Source organism: Dipodomys ordii, unplaced genomic scaffold (assembly GCF_000151885.1).
Source record: "Dipodomys ordii isolate 6190 unplaced genomic scaffold, Dord_2.0 Scaffold55, whole genome shotgun sequence".
In the NCBI taxonomy this organism is placed as follows: domain Eukaryota; kingdom Metazoa; phylum Chordata; class Mammalia; order Rodentia; family Heteromyidae; genus Dipodomys; species Dipodomys ordii.
The window spans coordinates 6,486,540-6,507,543 of NW_012267271.1; the positions used below are offsets into that span (position 1 = coordinate 6,486,540).

General features: G+C 62.3%; 1 protein-coding gene across 1 annotated transcript; it reads right to left on the reverse strand.

The window, feature by feature from the left end:
- Positions 1–42: 42 nt before the first annotated feature.
- On the reverse strand, positions 43–20,812 carry Fibcd1 (fibrinogen C domain containing 1). The gene is made up of 7 exons (XM_013021288.1): positions 20,596–20,812; positions 17,548–18,122; positions 12,754–12,913; positions 12,246–12,382; positions 3,745–3,841; positions 902–1,081; positions 43–302 (listed from the first exon to the last, which is right to left on the reverse strand). The coding sequence occupies exons 1-7, from the start codon at positions 20,810–20,812 to the stop codon at positions 43–45; spliced, it is 1,626 nt and encodes a 541-aa protein (XP_012876742.1).
- Between the last annotated feature and the right edge of the window lie 192 nt (positions 20,813–21,004).

Consider the following 21,004-nt stretch of genomic DNA (forward strand, 5'->3'; position numbering starts at 1 on the left):
TGGGGGTCCAGGCGGGGCTGGCGGGGCCGGGCAGGTGCCTGTCTAGCGGCCCTCCCGGGCCGGCCGGATCTTCATCTCGGAGAACTTGAGCGAGTACTGCCAGCCGGTCCACGAGGCCCACTCGACGCCGTCGGCGTAGGACGCGTGCGCGCCGCGCAGGTACTGCCCGTTCAGGTTGGACGTGTGGCAGTTGCGGTACCACCAGGCGCCGCGGTAGAACGCGGCGCAGTTGTTTTCCGAGTGGTCGCTGTCCCGGTCCTTGGTGGTGAACCTCATGCCGCTGTGCTTCAGCAGGGAGTCGCCTGGGGGGCAGGCGGGGCGGGTGTGGGCACAGGTGTGGGCACGGGTGTGCTGGGCACCATGGACAGGAAGGGGTGGGCGCACCTGGGGTCGTGGACAGGAAGGGGTGGGTGCACCTAGAATCCTGGATAGGAAGGGGGGGCACGGACAGGAAGGGGTGGGCACACAGAGGGGTGGGCACACAGAGGGGTGGGCACACAGAGGGGGGGTCCTGGACAGGAAGGGGTAGGCGCACCTGAGGTCATGGACAGGAGGTGGGTGCACCTGAGGTCGTGGACAGGAAGGGGTGGGTGCACCTGGAGTCCTGGGCAGGAAGGGGTGGGCACACCTGGGGTCATAGACAGGAAAGGGGGGGTACCTGGAGTCCTGGACAGGCAGGTGTGGTCACACTTGGGGTGGTAGACAGGACAGGAAGTGGGGTGGGTGCGGGGCTACATGTGCGCCCAGGCCCCCCCCCCGCTGAAAACAGTCCCCCCCACTAGGGCCGTGGCTCATCTGCAGGGAGGCGCCTCTCTAGCTCCTCTCCCCTCCCCTCCCCTCCCCTCCCCTCCCCTCCTCCCGCCGTGGCTGGAGGCCGATGGGCCTGCCGCACCCATCCTACCTGCCGTGCCGGAGTAATCGGCCACGGTGAGCGGGTACCCGTCCTCCTCGGGGTCCACGGAGAACAAGCCCACGCCAAAACTCCCGTAGTGGGCGTAGGCTGTGCCGTTGTCGAAGTCTTCCAGCGCCACGTGCAGCTCGTAGGTGGCCTGCGTGCTCAGCGCGTGGATCCTCTTGAGCCCTGGGGCATGGGGGAGGGTGGTGCGAGGCAGGCAAGAAAACAAGAGCAACAAGAACTGAGCTCCTGTGCCGCGCGGGCCGCGCGTGGCCGCTGCTGCCTTCTTCCTGCAGGCGGGGGCTGGAGGCAGAGCGGAGTTTTTCATGTCTGGTTTTCCGTGCTCAGGGGAGGCTGGTGGCTCACACCTGTAATCCTAGCTACTCTCATCTCCACTAACCAGAAAAACGCAGCGAGTGGAGCTGTGGCTCAAGTGGTAGAGCGCTGGCCTTGAAGGAAGGACTAAGGAACGATGCCCAGGCCCTGAGTTTAAGCAAGCCCAACTACGGGCACACACATGCACCTGTGTGTGCGCGCGTGCGCACACACACACACATCGGTTTGTGCTTTCCAAAATGCAGGGGGTTCTGAGCTGACGGCAGGCTGGGGATCACAGGGGGTTCTGAGCCGACGGCAGGCTGGGGATCACAGGAGTCAGGAGGGCTCCGGGGGTGAAAGGACCCCTACCCTTCCTAGCTTCCTCACACCCAGGCAGGGTCTGTTGAACTCTGAGCTTCTGTACCGGCCGTTCCCTCTGCCTGGGACACGTGTCCCTGCTCCTCACCTGGTTACCTTCTGCTCATTTCCTGGTCTCACTGCCTTGGCTGCCTGGCTCCTCTCCAACCCAGCACCCCTCCATCCGTGTTCACCATGATAATCTCCCTGTGGGGTCGCCACTCCAGACACTGAGTCCCTGTGACCCCCGCAGCTGGGGAAGGCGTAGCAGATGCTCAATAAAAGCACCCTGGAGGATGGAAGGTGAGAGGTGGCACTCCAGTCCCCTGCTGTCCCCAGGGCTTGCTGTGCCAGGCACACACTGTCTCCCTCCTCCTCCCATCCGTCTCCCCAGCCCTCCCTCCTCCTCCCTTCCCTCTCCCCAGCTCTTCCTGCTCATCCTGGGAATCGCGTGCTTAACTCTAGTTGACCAGGGGCTTAATTAAACACTTCACAAGTCAGCAGCAGCATTTTGTCTGCCTCTCCCCTGGCCTGCCCTCCCCTCCCAGGCCCCCGGCCTGGCAGAGCCCCGGTGCCCACTAGTGGGGCCCAGGGACTGGAGCTGGAGAAGCCGCGTCCTCCTGCGTCTCCCGGCCTCCTCTCCCAAGACAGGAGAGGCCTGGGATCCGAGGAGGGGAGGCCCAGGGCTCCCCCTCTCCTGCCCTGCCCCGGACTGGAGCCCCAGGGTCAGCGGCCTTCCCTCCCCGGGCACCGCGGGCGGTTCATCTGCCGGGCGGGCTTCACAGATGGGACAGACAGAAGGGAGCAACGGTGCCGCTGGGAGCCGCGTCCGCCCCGGCGGAGTGGTGCGCCCCTTACCCAGGGCAGGTCACATCACAACAGACGGGGGCAAGAGGGGACAGCCCCGAGGATGCTGGGAAACATCCACCCACTCCCCTAAGGGGCCAAGTTCAGCCCTTCCGGGATCCTGATGTCGCATGACCCGCTCTCTCCCAGGCCCAGGCCCTGATGGTGAGTCAAGATGCATCACCGGGCTGGGAAGGTGGCTCAGTGGTAGAGCGCTTGCCTTGCATGCCTGAGGCCCTGGGTTCGATTCCTCAGCACCATATAAGCAAAAAGAAAAAAGCCGGAAGTGGTGCTGTGGCTCAAGTGGTAGAGCGCTCGCCTTGAGCTGAAGAGCTGAGGGACAGCGCCCAGGCCCAGAGTTCAGGCCCCACGACCAGACCCCCCAAAAAAGTTTAAAAAAGATGCATCACCCCAAGTTTGAGGCCCAGAGAATGAGATGAGACAGGGGGGAGACCCTTGGGCTCCAAGCCCCCACCGTCAACTCCTGAACCTGCCAGTAGATTGAAGAGCTGAGTCTGGAGTGAGCCCCAAAAAGCACAATTTACGAAAAAGAAAAAAACAGAGATGTCTCTCAAACCATGCAGGCAAATCAGGGCTTCACACGCAGAATACTGGTGGCTCACGCCTGCCATCCAAGCAACTCAGGAGACTGAGATCTGAAGATCTCAGTTCAAAGCCAGCATGGACAAGCAAGTCTGAGATTCTTATCCCCAGTGAACCACCAGGAAGACCCAAAGTGGCGCTGTGGCTCCAAGGGTGCTAGCCTTGAGTGAAGAAGTTAAGGGCCAGAGCCCAGAGCCTGAGTTCAAGCCTCAGGACTGGCACACACGCGTGTGTGCGTGTACACACACACTGCAGAAAACTGGCCACATAATTGTGGAGGAGGAAATGTGTACCATGTGAACCAAAGGATCCACAACCTTCATATATAAAGAGCTCTCATAACTCGCTAAAAAAGGACAAGGCCTCCGTAAGGGAGGCTGCAGGGCTGGCGGAGCGCCATTCTCTGGCCCTCATCTGAGGCTGTAGCCACTCCTGCTGTGGATCCAGCGGATCTCACGCTGCAGCCCAGGCTGGCCTTGAGCCGTCCATCCTCCTGCCTCAGCCTCCCTCCCGCAGGCATCTCCATTGCCCGGCTCCTGCAGCCCCGCCAGCCAACCCTTTTCGGGCTCCCTTCCTGTGGCACCCGTGAATGGCCTCCGGCAGACAGAGGCGGAGAAGGCCTGAGCACCGCAGGGAGGGACAGGGAGCCCCAGTGGTTCCTGGAAGGTCTGGAAAAGGCCGCTGAGCAGGGGGGGGGGGGGGGGGGGGGAGGAGGAGGTACTCACCTAGCCAGTGCTCCCCGGTGAGCTTGCCGAAGCCCTCTCGGTAGGCCTCCCAGCCCCTGAAGAAGTTCACGGAGCCATCTTCCCTCCGCTGGAACACCTGCAGGGGAGAGGAAAGGGGGGGACCCATGATCCCCAGAGCCCCGTCCCACGGCCCCCTGCCCCTGGCCCGCCCACTCAGGATGGCCAGGGCTGGGCCAGGGGCAGAGGCTCAGGAGCCTGCGGTGACTGAGGAGCAAGGTCCCCGGCCGTCCCCGCAAGAGGGACAGCTGGCAGGCCCACTCTGCCTCAGGATGCCAGGACAGGCCTTTCTTGTTCTGGGCCTCGGTTTCCCCATTGGAGAAGAAAGGGGGATGGGCAGAGGCCCTGATACCTCTTCCCAGGCCAACATGAAACCAAACACAAGCCGCGGCAAGGCCGCCAGCCGGTGCAGCCAGCTCCCGTTCTCCAGTTTGTTCCTGGTTTGGGTTTCTGTGTGCCAGTACTGGGGTTTGAACTCAGGGCCTGGGCGCGGTCCCTCAGCTTTTGTGCACTAGCCTTGAGGCGAGTGCTCTACCAGCCACTTGAGCCACAGCTCCATTTCCAGCTTTTGCAGCAATTAATTGGGGAGAAGAGTCTCATGGACTTTCCTGCCCGGGCTGGCTTCAAACTGCAATCCTCAGCTCTCAGCCTCCAGAGTAGCTAGGATGACAGGCGTGAGCCACGGCATCAGGCTCTTGATTTTTATTTTGGTTGTGCCAGTATTGAGGCTTGAACTCAAGGACTTCACTCTCACTTGGCTTTTTCACTCAAGGCTAGTACTTTACCACTTGAGCTATGGCTCACATCTGGCGTTTTGCTGGTGAAGTGGAGAGTCTCCTGGACTTCTCTGTCTGGGCTGGCTTCGAACCATGATCCTCAGATCTCAGCCTCCTGAGTAGCTAGGATGACAGGTGTGAGCCGCCGGCGCCCCGCTTCCCTCCTCATTTTCTAAACAGATCTTTTACATTACACTCACCCTCTAGAGCCTCCTCTCTCAAACAGCTCCTTTCCCCAGTCACGAAGCCTGGACCATGATCACAGGGGGGAAAGGGGGTAATCAGGAGCCCCAAAGTCTACTTCTTGGTGGAGGTAGGGGGCGATGAGGAGCCCCAGCCGGGGGTGGGGGTTTGAGGGGGCACCAACGGCGCTGGCCTGCCTTTGATTTTCATCTCCATAGTGCTGTTGATTTGGGAGCCTGGAATCCCTTTGGTTAAATTGCTTTCAAATAAGGACCAGACTGGCCGGGCTGCCTGAGTATTTACAAGATCGCTGACGGGCCCGTTCCCCGCCCCCTCCCTTCCCATCGCCTTTCTTGTCCAACCAGCCTTTTCCTGCTCATTCCGGAGCCTCCCCTCGCCGCCCACCCGCCTCCATCTGTGTTGGTGTCTGATGTACCAGAGACTTGGCTACAGAACGCCAGCTGCCACTTCCATTACTAAGCAGCCTGATTCCAGCCGCGTGGAACTGCCGGCCGCCCCGGCTGACCCAGGCATCGTCCCTGAGGCCGGATCAGTCACGGGCTTTGGGCAGCTCCCACGTCACAGAGCCGGGAAGGACACCTCTTTTTTTTTTCCCTGCTCAGCTGCCCTGATCCTGTTCCAGCCCCGAGATTTCAAAGTCCTGGGAGGGCTGGGCCGGGCGGAGGGAAACTCGATAAGCCTTGGAGAGATCTGAGCGGGCCGCGCGTGCTATCGACTGTGCATTGGCACCCCGAGCACGCGTGCTTTGAAAGGCCTGATCCTGGCAGAAGCCGGGCACTCCCCCGGGGCGTGGGGGAGGCTGAGCCTGTTTCTGACAAAGAGAACTGAAGGTGCTTGCTGTAGCTGGGGCCCCCAGGCCCTGGGGACCGGCTTCCCCCAGCACCTGCACACAGACAGTATCTTGGGGGGAGGGGTCCAGGAGGCCCCCGAGGCCGCAGATTTGGGTCCCGGAGCCCCGGCTCTGCATAGATGCCACCCCTCCCCTCCCAGTGACTCTCCATGCCTCACTTTCTGCAGCTGTGACGGGAAGATCATAACAGGACTCCCGTGCAGCCCGCCACATCCACTATGCTTCCAGCATGGTGCATAACAGGTGCTCAGCAAAAGCAGGCCTGGCCAGGAGGCTCCGGTCCCCCCCCACCGTCACACCCATCCCTCCAGCCTTCCCAAGGGACCTGCCGTACCCTCCCATTCATGCCAGCGTCCCATCAGTGTGCCAGGTGCCCGTTAGGGAAACGAAGGGAGGGAGCCTGAGGGACCTTGGACTGAAGCTCTCCTGTGGAAGCCCCACCCACCCTTGCAGGAAGCCGTGCAGCCCTGGGTGGGACTTGGGGGCTGGAGAAAGGGCAGGATCTCCCCACCCCACGTCCACCTGCCACGTGGTCACAGCCGTCCTCCTCCCGAGACCTCCACAGAGCCAAAGCTGCCAGTGCCCGCCCCACCGAGAATGCTGCAAAGCAGACGGACAGGAGCCCTGGAAACGGGGAGGTCCAATCCTGCCAGGGGCCCCAGTGAGGGAGGTACAGAGGACTGAGGGGCTGCGGGCAGACGGGCCCCGCACTGCCACCCTCGCCCCACCCCTGCCCACCCCTCCCAGCCAGGCCGGAGGGAGCCTCCTCCCGCAAGCAGCCAGGAGTCGGGGTGCTGGCAAGGCCGGAGGGGCTGCACAGCAGAGGGGACAGCGGCCTTCATGGCGCAGGTGAGGAACAGCCCGAGCATGCTCAGTTCTGGTGCTAGGGCCCAACGCCAGGGCTCACGCTGGTCATCCTCGCTACTCAGGAGGCTGAGATCTGAGGATCGCGGTTCCAAGCCAGCCTGGGTAGGAGAACCCACAAAAGCCACAAAGTGGAGCTGTGGCTCAAGTGGTAAAGCACTAGCCTTGAGTGGAAAAGCTCAGGGACGGTACCTAGGCCGAGTTCAAGCCCTGGACACACACACACACACACACGCACGCACGCACGCACACTCTGCCGGAGCCTGAGGGCCGATTGTCCTACCATTGTGTATCTGCGTGTACAGGGCAGTGCTCGCGCTGACTGCCAGGCACACCTCTTGTGCCAAGAGCTGCCCGCTAGCCCCAGCTCCCTTTCCTGTCCTCTGGATGGTGCCGGTCACAGGCATCCCCCCCAGACCCCTGGCTTATGTGGGTGCTGAGGACCTCCAAGCACACCCCTGGAGTCACCTTTGCCTCCATCCTGCACAGGACTCTGAGGTGGAGAACGGCTGGCACTGGGCCCCTGCCGAGCGGGGAAGACTTGTGCCAGGGGGCGTGGTCACCAGCGTGAGGACCAATGGCCACCTTCCACTTCAGGGGCCGAAGCACACACAGGAAGAGTGACTGAGCGGAGGGGAGCCGGTGTAGACACACACATGCCTGCTGGCACACCTGCCCGGCTCTGACACAGAATCTCCCTACAACCATCGGCTGTTTTCTGTCTGGTTCATGTGGTTCCACTGCACTTTTGTCTGACTCCAAGACACCCAGGGCAAAAACCAGCTGTGGCTTCAGCGATGTGGAGACCCGCTGGACCCCGTTAGTCACAGCAAGGAGCGGCTGGACGGAAGACACATGTCCAGGCCTCTGGTGTCCCTGCGTCCCTTCCCCTGTCCCTAGCATCCTTGCTCAGGCAAAAAAGGGTCCCAAGTAATCTCGGGCTAACTTTGGAGCGGATGGATTCTCAGCTTCCAGCTGGTATGGAAACCCTGGCCTCCCCAGGAAGAGCCACGGGTGGGAAGACAGACAGGGCTTGTTTTCCTGGTGCTGATTCTCCAAAGCCAGCCGCCGCCTGGCGCAGTGGAGGGAGCTCAGCCGTGGGTGTGTGGCCACGCGAGCCACAGATCGCGCTGTGGATTCGCACTGGGGCAGCTGAGTGGCGGGAGATGCGTCAGCCACCGCCCCAAGGACTCGGGTCTCCTCTGAGCCCATGTGGCAGCCTCTGAAGACAGCTGGGTCCCCCCCATCCCGGCCTGTCTGAGTGCCAAGAGCACAGGGCTGGCCCCGTGGGCACCAGGCCAGCGCCTCGGGGGCTGGGCACAGCCCGGCGGTGGGGGAGGACAGCCCCTTTTTGGCAAATGAGAAACGGACGGGAAAGGCACGGGAACTCTCTGGGAGGTGGAGCTGTGGACAGATAGGGTGATAGGGAGCCCCAAAGCCCAGTGGGGTGAACACTGAGCCCCACGCCCCTGTGCCCATCAAGCCCTCAGTCCCAGGCGAACCCCGAATTGGCACCCAGGTCCTGCCCAAACTCTGGCCGCCGGCAGCAGGACCTCCAAAGCCTCAGTTTCTGGCTCAGGCCTGTCATCCTAGCTCCTCAGGAGGCTGAGTTCTAAGGATCATGGTTCGAAGCCAATCCTAGGCAAGAAAGTCCATGACAATTAACCATCCAATTAACCATCAAAAAATAGGAAGTGGAGCTGTGGCTCTAGTGGTGAAGAGCTCACGTTGAGCACAGGACCTTAGGGACAGCACCCGGCCTTTGCTAAGAATGGTAACCGTGGACATAGGGCCGAGAATCCTCTGCCCAGACAGGGGCTGGGGAGGCCGCCAGACTGCAGGCTGAGCAGAGCCGACCAGGAGGTCAGGGAAACTGAGGCCGGAGGTGGGGATGGGCAGCCCACCCTGGGGTCCCAGGCGGGGTGGCCTGTGGGGTCCCCAGGAGGGGGCATCGAGGGACTGTTCCAGGCAGGACTGGGTGACCTCCTCCCCTGTGAAGTGGGGGCTGCTGGAGGGGAGCCAGAGAGGAGCTGTGGAAGTGGACTGAAAAACTTGGGCCAAGTGTAGTGGTTTATGCCTGTAATCCCAGCTACTCAAGAGACACAAATAGAAGAACCAAGGTCTCAGGCTGGCCCTAGGTAAAAACACAACGATGCCAGCCGATCCCAAATGCTTTTCATCCAGGCAGAAAAGGGAGAGAGACCCCATCTTCAAGCAAGAAGTTGGGCGTGGTGGTGCACCTGTTTTCCCAGCTAGGATGGGAAGCCTACAATAGGCGGATCACAGTCCGGGCATGAACCTGGGCAAAAAGAAAGGATCTATCTTAAAAACAACCAGGGCTGAGAAGAGCATGGAGGTCTGTGGGGGGGTCGGCCCCAGCGGGGTGCAGCTGGGGTCTGTGGGGGGGTCTGAAGCACCCCCTTGCCGTTCTCTGTTCTCTGGGGTGGGACAGGGTCCCGGGAGGGGGGCTGCCCCCCTCCCGACAGGGAGCCCCTGGGAGCTTTCATCTCTCCCAGAGCCATGCCCGCCAGGCCCCTTTGAAGTTCTGGAGTGAGTGAGCAAGCAGCAAGGGGGGGGCAGCAGCTCCTCAGCAGCAGAGCCAATTAGAGGCCCACCGGAGCCCGAGACCCCACAGGGAGGGGAAGCCAGGGAAGCAGGCGGCCAAGGGCCGCGCATGGCGGCATGGCACACGGGTGTGTCGGGTGTGTCAGAGCGCTGGGGGCGGAGCCAAGGAGCAGAGAGGGGTGCGGAATGGACTTGAGGGGCGCTCTGCTGAGGGAGACGCTCAGCTGGGTCCCGCTGCTGTGACTCACAGCCATTATGCAGAAACCTGCCGTTCGGCCCAATGGCCGCAAGGCCCTGGACGGACCGTGTCCAGGAGCAGAGGGGCGGGAGAGGCTCTCCTCCCTTTCCTCCCCCCTTCTCCTTCCCCTTGTCTGCTTGCTCATCTTCCTCCTTCTGCTCCCCCATTCCCATGCTTCCTCCTGGTCTCCCCCCTCCTCCCCCGCTCTGTTCCTCTCTGTTCTTCCTCCTCCTCTTCTCCCTTCCTTCTCCTGGCCTCCTCTTCCTCCTGCTGCTCCCTGCTCCCTGCCCCCTCTCCCCTTTGCTCCCCCCCCCGCCCCCGTCTGCTCTCACCCACGAGAGCCACCCCACAGCACGGCAGCTTCTGCAGAGAGAACTCGGAGCCCTGCGACTGAGCCTCACAGCCCTGCACCCCTCACTCCCCCTCCACCCCTGCAGAGCCCAAGGCCTGGTGTGTCCCCCCACAGCCCCCCTGCCCGGCCCTCCAGACCCCAACGCACAGCGCAGAGCCGCCCAGTCCTCTCCACCTGAGCTCCATCGGCCCAGCCCTTGGGCCTGAGTCTGGACCCTGCCGCTGCCCGCTGCCCGGCCGGCCCTGCTCCTTGCTGGCTGCCTGTCCCTGGGACACCCGCTCTCCCTTATGCGGGAGGCAGGGGCTTCGCCCTGGCCAGGCTCGTGTGGACCCCAGAAAGGGCCCCCGATCCAGGCCGTCCCTGTGGCCTGAGGCGGCATGAAGCAGAGGCCCGTGTTCTTCAGCCTGGCCCTGGCCCTGCCCGCGCATGCCAGGCGCCGGCAGTCCAGGCTGGTGCCTAATGAGGGTGGAGGGGGGAGGGGGGCAGAGGCAGCACCCCTAACGACAATGGAGTTTCCCACAGATTCTGCATGGCAGGGAAGCGATCCTGGTGGGGGTCCTGAATGGATATTAACGGGCGGGTGCAGCTTGCACCCACACGCCTCAGACCCACCCAGACTCAGCGGGCCGGAGCCCCAACCCAGCGGGGGGGGGGCTGTAAGTCTCACCCAACCTCCTCTACCTGCCCCCAAGCCCAGACGGAAGGAGTCCCCAAGTTCTGATAGACTTGCAGGGGGACCGGCTCCAAGCCCCCGCTGCCTGAGCGGAAGGCGGCAGCCTGTGCCCCGCGTGGCCAGCGCCCTGCCGCCCCGGGTCACACGGGTCTCACGGGCAAGCGCCATAACTCAGACTTCTCCAGCTTCCGAAGACAAAAGAGCTTTTAACCCCCTGACACAGACCGGTGCGTTAAAAGCTCTCCTCCGGCGGGTTTAGAGATGGGATCTCTGGGCCCCCCCGGGGGCTCAGCTGCTCCCACACTGGCTCCTAATGGCAGCTCCAAGCCCCCCACCTCCACGGCTCGCCTCACCTCTGCTGGTCTGCGGGTGCCCCCCCACGGCTGGCCACGGCCCCCTGAAAGCTTTCCTCCTCCACTTCTACCTGACCTGAAGCCCTTCCCCCGCTTCCACCAGCCTGGACGTCAGCTCGCCAAAAATAGTCTATGCCAGGGCCTCGGTGGAGACGGGGCGCCAGCCCTCAGTGCGAGGTTGCAGACAAGGAGAGCTTCTGTCTCCCCACCCCCCTTTTTTTTCTTTGTCGGTCGTGGGGGCTGAACTCTGGGGCTGGGCGCTGTCCCTCAGCTCTTCAGCTCAAGGTTAGCTCTCTACCACTTAAACCACAGCACCACTTCTGGCTTTTTCTGCTTATGTGGTGCTGAGGAATCGAACCCAGGGCCTCATGCAGGCAAGGCAAGCACTCTACCACGGAGCCACCTTCCCAGCCCACCCCCCTTTTTTTCAAGCTCTTGCTTGGATCACTCAAGGCTGGTGCTCTACCACTTAAGCCACACCTCCACTTCTAGCTTTTTGCTAATTACTTGGAGATAAGAGTCTCGCAGGCTTTCCTGCCCAGGCTGGCTTTGAACTGTGATCCTCAGATCTCAGCCTCCTGGGTAACGAGGATTATGGGGTGAGTCATCAGCCGCTGGCAGAGATAAGAGTCATAAGAACGTTCCTGCTCGGGTTGGCTCAAACGCCATCCTCAGATCTCAGACCCCGAGTGGCTGGGATTACAAGCCTAAGCCACTGGCACCTGCGTTTTCTTTTTTTAAAGTAAAGTCTCACTTTTTGCCTGGGGCCAATTGTGTTCACCTAACTGACACTTCCTGTCACAGCGGCGGGATGAACGCTGTCCGCACCGCTACGGGCGTCCCTTCCACTGAGATGGGGTCTTGAAGACTCTTCGCCTGGGCTAGCCTGTAACCTCAATCCTCCCTTAGCCCCTGGGTGGCTAGAGGACGGGCCTGCGCCACCGCACCCAGCTACCCACAGACGCTCGGGCTGGCCGCAAACCACCATCTCCTGTTCACAGCCTCCCAAGTGGCCAGGATTACAGGTGTGCGCCACCGGCGCCCAGCTGGATTCTTTTTCATGGCTCAAAAAAAGTTTTATTTTTTTCTAAAGCTGTCTTGTGAATAATACTTAAGGAAGACCGCATGCACATTTTTATGAAATTCAAATTTCATTGTCTACAAGTGGCATTATTGGAACAAAGCCACACCCCTGCCATTTCCTTTTGTTTCCTCATTTCCCAACCACAAAGGGGCTGATGGCTGCCACCGTGCCCGCCGAGAGCCCAAGCCCACATTCCCAGTCTCTTCCAGAACTCTTTGCAGACAACAGGGAGGACCCTGCTCCAGGAGAGGTTTCCAGCCCCCCCCACCCCGGGCCCCAACCCCAGCTCCTGGCCACTGGCTCTCCCAGCCCTGGAAAGCCGCGGGCCTGAGCTGTCCCGTGCCTGCCTCTGCCTGGGGGACACCAGGGCAGCCACACACAGCCCGGCGGAAGTCCCAGGGTCTCATGCCGGGGCCTTGCCACTGCCCCCCATCATGTACCCGACACCCCAGAAGCCAGACATGTGTGCAGCCCTTGAACACACACACTAAGGACGGGGCCGGTGGCTCCCGTGCCAGACTCACCGTCCATCCGCCGCCGTCGGTGCGCATGTCGCAGTACACCTGGAAGCCGGCGGGGTAGTGGGTGGGGAAGATGGAGTAGACGCCATCCTCCTGCTGCCCGCTCAGGAGGACGTCCAGACAGTCCCGGGGCGGAGGGCCTGGGACAGTGGGGACCGTCAGAGCGCGTCAGCCCACAAGCTGCTGCCCACCGCCCTCCCCGTCCGGAGCCGTCTGCGGCTCTCGAGCACCATCTCTACATGCGGTCAGGAGCGCAGGCCTCAGAGTGAGACCTCAGCTGGGCTCCATGCTGGGTAAGCCCCCCCCCTTGATTGTGCCATCTGGGAAATGGGACTCCAGGCCATGGGGGGCAGGGGAGGAGGGTGGCCACGCCCCCGGCCAGCAGAGCCCCCTGGGCTGGTGGTGGAGAACGGGGTCATAGGCCTCATGGAGGCAAGAAGAGGCCCTGGGGTCTCTGTGGGGTGACCCTCGCCCCGATCTTCCCGCTCCTGGGGGGGGTTCAGGCACTCACTGCTGGCGCAACCCCGGGGCCGGACTCCGCGGGCCGGGGCTCTCTGGAGGTCCGCCTTGACGCGGGGCCGGCCCAGCCCCCGGTCCCTCTGTAGGGCATCCAGGAAGTCGCCGATGGAGTTCACCAGGTGAGCCATGTGGCCCTGGCTCTCCGACAGGAGCTGCAGCACACAGATGGTTACGGGGGGGGGGTGTCAGGAGCTGGGGAGGGGGGGACCGGGGAGCACCGGGTGGTCACACCCTCACAGCTTCTAGAAGGGGTTCCGGGGGTCCTTGGCAGCTGTGGCCCTGACCTGGCTCCTACTGTGACCTGACCGGTCAGCCAAGCTCTGGCAGACGCTGCTGGCCTTCTAGAACCTGGAGGAGTCGGAGGACAGGGCCGGGAGGGAGGGGAAGGGCCAGGAGGGAGGGGGCAGGGTGAGGAGGGAGGGGGCACGGCCGGGAGGGAGGGGGCAGGGTGGCTCCAGCTCCATAGTAAGTTTTTTCTGGCCGGTCCTGGGGCTTGAGCTCAGAGCCTGGGCACCGTCCCTGAGCTTCTTTGCTCAAGGCTAGTGCTCCTACCACAGGAGCCCAGCTCCCATTCCAGCTTTTTTGGTAGTTCATTGGAGAAGAGTCTCATGGCCTGGCACCCATGGCTCACGCCTGTCATCCTAGCTATCCAGGAGGCTGAGACCTGAGGATCGTAGTTCAAAACCAGCCTGAGTAGGAAAGCCTGTGAGACATTTATCTTCAATAAACTACCAAAACAAACAAAAAAAACCCCACCACCTGGAAGTGGGGCTGTGGCTCAAGTTCTAAAGCGCTGGCCTTAAGCAAAAAGGCTCATGAACAGCGCCCAGGCCCTGAGTTCAAGCCCCAGCACGCCCACAAAAAGAAAGTCTCATGGACTTTCCTGCCCAGCTGGCTTCAAACCAGGATCCTCAGCCTCCTGAGTAGCTGGGATTACAGGCGTGTGCCACCAGCGCCCAACTCCAGTCCATGTTCTTTAGACAGTTCTTTATTGTTTTATTTTGTGGCAGTGCTAGAGCTTGAACCCAGGGCCTGGGCACTGTCCCTGAGCTCTGTTGCTCAAGGCTATAGCTCTACCATTTGAACCACAGCTCCACTTGTGACTTTTTGGTGGTTCACTGGAGATAAGAGTCTCATGGACTTTGCTGCCTGGGCTGGCTTTGAACTGCCATCCTCAGATCTCAGCCTCCTGAGTAGCTAGGATGACAGGCGTGCACCACCAGCGCTGGTCTGTCAGTCCAGGTGAGGATGGTTTGCAGCCCCCCCCCCCCCCCCCCCCCCACATCAGGCAGGCCACTGGGTCCCCAGCTCCCTGGGGGGAGCTCCCTGAAGGCCCCTGGCACTGAACTTGGAAGAGGGATGAAGAGGAATGACGTCTCTCCATGGCCACACTGTCACAGGGACCACAGCCCCAAAGTGCCTGGGAGTGTCTCCCAGCCTCCAGCTCTCCTAACAACTTTGCTTGGGCTCAGGACTTGCAGTGGTCACCTCTGTGACGCTCAGAGAAACTGAGGCCCAGAAGGAGCTGAACCTGCTAGCAAACAGGCACGGGGACCAGGGCTTGGCCTCTTCTCCAGGACCGACAGCCCAGGGCTGCATGGGATGGGAGGGGGCGGGGCCGGCCCCGGTGCCCATCAGCTGGGTTTTGGCCTCCGCCCTGCCCTCTTCCTCAGCCGTAAGCTGCTATCTTTCTCTTCTCCCTCCACCACCACCCAGGCTTGCCACTCAGGGGAGGTGGCTGAGTCCCAGGGATCAGGGGGCCTCAGCCCTGTGGGCTCCATGAAGGGCTTGTGGTCTCTGCCCCCCCCCCACATACCAGGCTTTGGGAGGCTGGGACCAGGCGAGGGGGGGACTGGGCACATGGACAGACCGCGAGGTCGGCCACACCGAAGCTGTCACTCGAAGATAATAGCCCAGGGGAGGGAGAAGCGGACAAACCCGCCGGGCCAGCAGTTTACAAAATGCGATTCTCAGCTTCTCCGTGCAAGGCGGGCCTGCCAGTCCCGGCCAGTCCCGGCCAGTCCCGGCCTGTTTCCCCTCCGCTGGGCATGCGATTCCCCGGGGTGCACCGGCAGTGCCTGCAGGCCAGTCCGCAGTGACCCGAGGCTGGGCTCGTCCAGCCCTGGGGGGGGCACGGCAGTGCCTGGGACAGGCAGATGGCCCCGTGGCTCATCCTTGGGCACCGTGGCTCTCTGACACTGCCCCTCCCGCTCCCTGGTGGGCAGGGAGGACCTGGGTAGATGGGCAAATGGTGACCGCTGACAAGGCACAGATAAACCTGGCCCCCGTTCACGGAGCTCTGGCTCTGCTCACAGAGCCGTGCGGGACACGGCGCAGGGGCAGAGGCTGCGGGCTTCGCAGGCCACAGAGTGTCACACGGTGAGCCCCGTTTCTCCTGCAGCACCTGGGGCCGCACGCCAGAGGCCCCCTGAGCCCTGGATGGCCATCAAGTGTCCAACAACCCCGCGGGCGCAGCCCGTGACATCATTTACACCCCGCAAATGAATGGACGTGGAGCCAGGCGCCGGTGGCTCACACCTGTCATCCTAGCTACCCGCGAGACTAAGATGTGAGCGTCACTGTTCAAAGCCAGCCCAGGCAGGAAAGGCTGTGAGATTCTGGTCTCCAGTTCATCAGATAAAAGCTGGAAGTGGAAGCCGGGCGCTGGTGGCTCACGCTTGTAATCCTAGCTACTCAGGAGGCTGAGATCTGAGGATCGCGGTTCAAAGCCAGTCTGGGCAGGAGAGACCATGAGACTCCTATCTCCAATAAAGCCACCAGAAAACCGGAAGTGGCACTGTAGCTCAAGTGGTAGAGCACTAGCCTTGAGCTGAAGAGCTGAGGGACAGCGCCCAGGCCCAGAGTTCAAGCCCCACGACCGACCAAAAAAAAAAAAAAGCTGGAAGTGGAGCTGTGGTTCAAGTGGGAGAGTACCAGCCTTGAGCAAAGAAAGCTTGAGGACAGTGTGCAGGTCCGAGTTCAAGCTCCAGTACCAGAGCGACAACAACAAAACAAGAGGGCTGGGACACCCCAAGTCCCCAGCTGGTTCTGCTGCGACCCAAGGCAGGGCAGGACAGGGACAGCCCTGGTCAGCGGGCAGCCCCAGGGCCGGACTGAGACGGCCGCTCCCGCTCCAATGCAGACTCCCATGTGCCCCTGGGGGCCGGGGACGGGACTGCAGCCAGGAACTGCCGCTGAGCAGCAGTCCCCACCCGTGGGCCCGGCTCTGAGAAACACAGAGGGTGGGGGAGCAGAGGAGAGGGTCAGAAGCCAAGGCTAGCCGCCTCCCAATGAGTCACGGAGACCCAGGAAGCTTCCAGAACCAGCCGAGTTCGACTCAAACATACAGTGAGCTGGGCCCCGGCGGCTCACCCCTGTCATCCTACCTACTCACCAGGCTGAGATCTGAGGACTGCAGCTCACAGCCTGGGCAGGCTCTTTATCTCCCATCAGCTACCCAAATGCCAGAAGTGGGGCTGTGGCTCAAGCGGTAGAGCCAAAAAGCTCAGGGACAGCGCCCAGGCCCTGCATTCAAGCCCCAGCCCCAGCCCCCCCCGCCCAATACAGTGAGCCATGGCTTCAGGACTCCAGAGGCACCAGCTACCCTGCAGGGCCGGCGGGCCGGGGCACCTGCAGGACCCAGCTCAAGGGGGGTGGGGTGGGGGCGTTTGTGGACCCCACCTGTGCCGCCCAGGGCGGGGCTGCAGGAAGGGTGAGGTGTAGAGAGAAATCCCAGAGTCTGGAGGCTGACGGGCCTGGGGAAACCGCAGGGATGAAGCAGCAGGAAGCTGGCGGTGATGCCCAGCCTGGGAGGGGAGCCGGGAGCCCCCACCAGGTTCCCCCAGGGGAGGCCTGTCCCTGTCAGTCACACAGACAGGGTGAAGAGGCTGTAATTTCCCAGCTGCAGCCTTCAGAGGAGGGGAAGGGACTTTCTGAGCAACCAAGGGCCTGGCCATGCCCAGTACCGGCTGGGGTGGGTGGGCAGGAGGGTGGGGGCTGCTGGTGGGGGCAGGAACTGGCTTCGGTCTCTGAGGCTCTGCATCACAAGAGGTGCTAAGGAACAGCAGGAGAAAGCTGAGCACTGTGGCTCACGCCTGTAATCCCAGCTACTCAGGAAGCCAGGATCTGAGGATCAAGGCTTGAAGCCAGAGCAGGCAGGAAAGTCCATGAGACTCTTATCTCCAATGAACCACCAAAAAGACAGAAGTGGAGCTGTGACTCAAGTGGTATAATGCCAGCCCTGAGTTCAAGCCCCAGTATCAGCACACAAGGAGGAGGAAGAGGAGGAAGAAGAGAAGGAGGAGGAGGAGGAGGAAGAGGAAGAAAAGGAGGAGGAAGAGGAGGAGGAGGAGGAGGAGGAGGGGCTGGGCAGGACCCAGAGGCCTGGACCTGGCTGGTCCCTGTGGGAACCACAGAGACAAATTCAATGGCCCCAGGAGAGGAGGCGTGGAAAGCTGGCCCAGGCCTGGCTGGCCACTGAGGTAGAGGGGAGAAGAGGGAGACGGCTCCAAGCCTGCTCTCCATCTCTGGAGAGCGGGGCCGCACGTGGCAGGGGGCTGGGAGGGGAGGACTACAGAAAGGGGTAAGGCTCCCTCTAGCAGGGAGGCTGACTTGCCCAGGGGCCCTGAACAAACCCCGTCCTCCCCGCCTCTCCTGGCGGGGCCGGCAGGGACATCAGCCCACCATTGGCTGCCCCAAGGCACTGCTGGCTGCCGGGGCCAATGGGCGGGAGGCTGGGAGGGGCCGGCCGGGTGGTCCCGGAGGAGGCAGGCATCCCCCTCCTTACCTGGATGAGATGCCCCTGCTCGCTCTGCAGGGTGCTGAGCCCCTGGCCCAGGGCGCTGTGCACCTTTCGCAGCCCCGTGCACTCGGCCTGCAGCTCCGAGGCCCGGGCCAGCAGCCGGGGCAGCTGGTCGGCCAGGGTGTCCAGCAGCTCCTGCCCGGGGGCTCCCGCCCGCCGGGCCTGCGCCGGCCGCTCCGTCAGCGCCCGGAGCACCGAGGCCTGGGCACCCTCCAGGCGGGCGAAGCCGTCGGCCAGGTCGGGGCAGCGCGGGTCGATGGTGATGCTCAGACGGGAGCTGTCGGCTCTCTCCACCGTGACCAGAGCACTGTTGGCCCCCGCCGGGCCCGTGCTGACCACGGGCGGGGGCGCCGTGCCCGGCACGGGGCTGTGGTTCAGGAAGAGCAGGGCGGCCGTGACCACCACGGCCAGCAGGATGGCCAGGGACAGCAGCACGGTGCACGCCACACAGCCGCAGCTCGGCCGCTGGGGACGGTCCAGGACGCGTGCACAGACACACGGACAGACAGACAGACAGGAGAGAGCAGAGCAGCATGAGAGTTCAGCCTGGGCCTCTGGCTCTGGCCGGCGAGGATCGGGGAGGCCAAGGAGACGAAGGGAGACAGGGAGCCCAGCGCCAGGGCCTCCCGCCTGTCATCCCAGCCACTCAGGAGGCTGAGATCTGAGGATCAAGGTTCAAAGCCAGCCCGGGCAGGAAAGTACATGAGACTCTTAGCGCCAATGAATGACCAAAAAGTCGGAAGTGAGCTATGGCTCAAGTGGTAGAATGCCAGCCTTGAATGATAAAGCTAACGGGCAACACCCAGGCCCTGAGTTCACACACACACACACACACACACACACACACACACACACGGCACAGAGAGAAAGGTAGAGGAGCAAGCCCAGGACCAGAGAAGAGAGACTCAGGAGATGGATGCAGGGTGTTGGAACCATGGACAGGGGGTACTATAGGGCAGCACTGGGTGGGGTGAGCTCACCCCTCACCCCTCACCCCTTCCCACAGCCACAGGACCTGGGGGAGCCCGTCCGGCCCTGCCCCTGGCCCCACCCAAGTGCCTGCTGCAGGGCCTACCCTACAGCCACAGAACACGGGCCTGTCCCCCAAGACCCCACTCCCCTCCCTTTATTGCTGGTACTGGGATTTGAACTTGAGGGCCTAGGGCTCGTTCCTGGCTGACGCTCTGCCGCACCTCCAGCCTGGCTTTCTGCTGGTTATTTTAGAGACCTGAATCTCACCAGCTTTTCTCCCTGGCCTGGCTCTGAACCTCAATCCTCAAATCTCAGCCGCCTGAGTAGCCAGGATGTCAGGTGTGAGCTCCCAGTGCCGGGCCGGGCCCAGGGCCTCTTCTAGTCTGCAGCCCGCATCTCCCCAGCCACCCAGAGTCCACTTCCTCCACGCGGCACACGGCCCCACGGCCCCTGTCCCCTGTGGGGCGGTGAGGAATGGCAGCAGGAATGAGGCTTTGTGGACGCTGTGATTCTCCAGAACACGCCACACCATATCTCAAAGCAGGGGAGAGAACGAGTCAGGGAAGACATGCTTAAGACCAGAGATGGAACCAGAAACCAGGACCAATTGCAGCTGGCGATTCCAAAGGGCGCCATGACTCTTGTGGACCCAGATTCACCGAACTGAATCGCTCCCAGCCACTCAGTGAACGCTTCACACACAGGGAAACTCGAGGCCCAGAGAGGGCAAGGGGCTTGCTTAGAGTCACACAGCAAACTAGAGACACAGCAGGGATGGGGTCCCCAGCTTCCTGCCTTCCTGCCTGGGCCCGGCACCTCTCATACACCGAATCTCTTCAACTTTAAGACACACACTTGCAATATCCCGCACTTGAGACGCGCCTTTAAAGGAGTGAGCATCTTCACGCCCTTGGAGCGGTGCCTGGCTTGTTGAGTTTCTGCACTAAATATTCGCGGCTTTTATTATCTCATGATCGATGTGCACACAGCATCTGGAGGTGGTTTTTCTTTTTCCTCCCAGCGCATTATTTCTGTGTTCTGGGTGCTGAACAGAAACTTCTCAAATGCAAATGCCAGGAACAGCTCCCCCCCCCCCACTGCTCTGAATCTCTGATCAGACCCCTGAGAAGAAAGGGTCTTCCTGAGAAGAGATGGGCTTCCTCCAGGAAGCCCTCCTTGACTGCTACCTCCTCCCAGCAACAACACTCATTCTTCCTCGTTCACTCAGCCGTCCCCACCTCCATCCCACACCCGCTGGGGTCCCTGTGAGCCCGGCTCTGGGCTGCCTCAAGGGTCTCAGGGAGAGGCCAGCCCCCAGGCCCTGCCCCAGCTGGGAAGGGAGTGGATTCCATGGACTCAACCCTCTGATCCCAGGTGGCATCTGGGGACTCTGAATCCATTGAGCAGGGGCCTGCGTGGCATCCGGGCTCAGGGCAGTCCGGACGGCTGGCTGCTGGGTGGACGGGCAGAGGGACCGGCAGAGGTGCTGAGAAGTGAACCAGGCCCGGTCTCTGGGGCAGGGCTGGGCAGGGCAGAGGCTCAGGACCGTCATGCCCCTCTCCCGCACCTCGAGGCTGGGCCTCCTCTGCCCCGTGCCCACCTGGGAGGACGTGGCACCGAGGGGAGGGGACCTGCAGCTGCTCCGAGGGTCCGGCAGGCCCAGAGCTGACCGGCGGGCCCTGCGCTGTCCCTGCCATTCCTGCACAGGTCCAGTCCCCGCCACGGAGACCTCCAAACAAGCCGGGCGCCGGTGGCTCACGCCTGTCATCCCAGCTGCTCAGGAGGCTGAGATGTGAGGATCACGGTTCAAGGCCAGCCAGGGCAGGAAAGCCTGTGAAACTCTCTCCAGTGAACCACCAAAAAAACCCAAAAGTGGAGCTGTGGCTCAAAGAGGCAGAATGCTAGCCTTGAAGAGAAAGGCTCAGGGACAGCGCCCAGGGCCTGAGTTCAAACCCCCAGGACTGACAAAAGAAAACAAAAAGAAAAAGGAAACCTCCAAGAGCTCTGGGGCTGAGCTGGACCCACAGGCTCACGGGTCGGCCCTGGACATCAGGCGGTCACCTCCGACCTCCGACCTCCGACCTCCGTCCTCTGCCTCCACACAGCGGCAGCTTCGGAGCCCTGCGTGGGCAGCTCTGCAGCGGTTCCGCCCGACACCCTGCCCCAGCAGCAGAGCAGCTCCACTGCCCCCTGGGCATGAAGCTGAGAGGTGGCTGGGAAGGGGAGGAGGTGGCGGGTATGGGGGGGAGCCGTGGGGTTCCTTGGGGAGGGAGGGCATGGAGGCAGATGAACCCTAAAGATGAAGGTGGAGTTACGGCTGTCTGTAAGGCGCCTGGCAAAGAAACCGGCCCTGGAAGATCAGGGGGCTGAGGGCGCCTCAAAACTGCAGCTCCTCAGGGCAGAGCGGGGTACCCCCGGCTCTGAGGAGGGGAGGACACCAGGCGTCCTGGGAACAGTCCTGGGAGGAGCC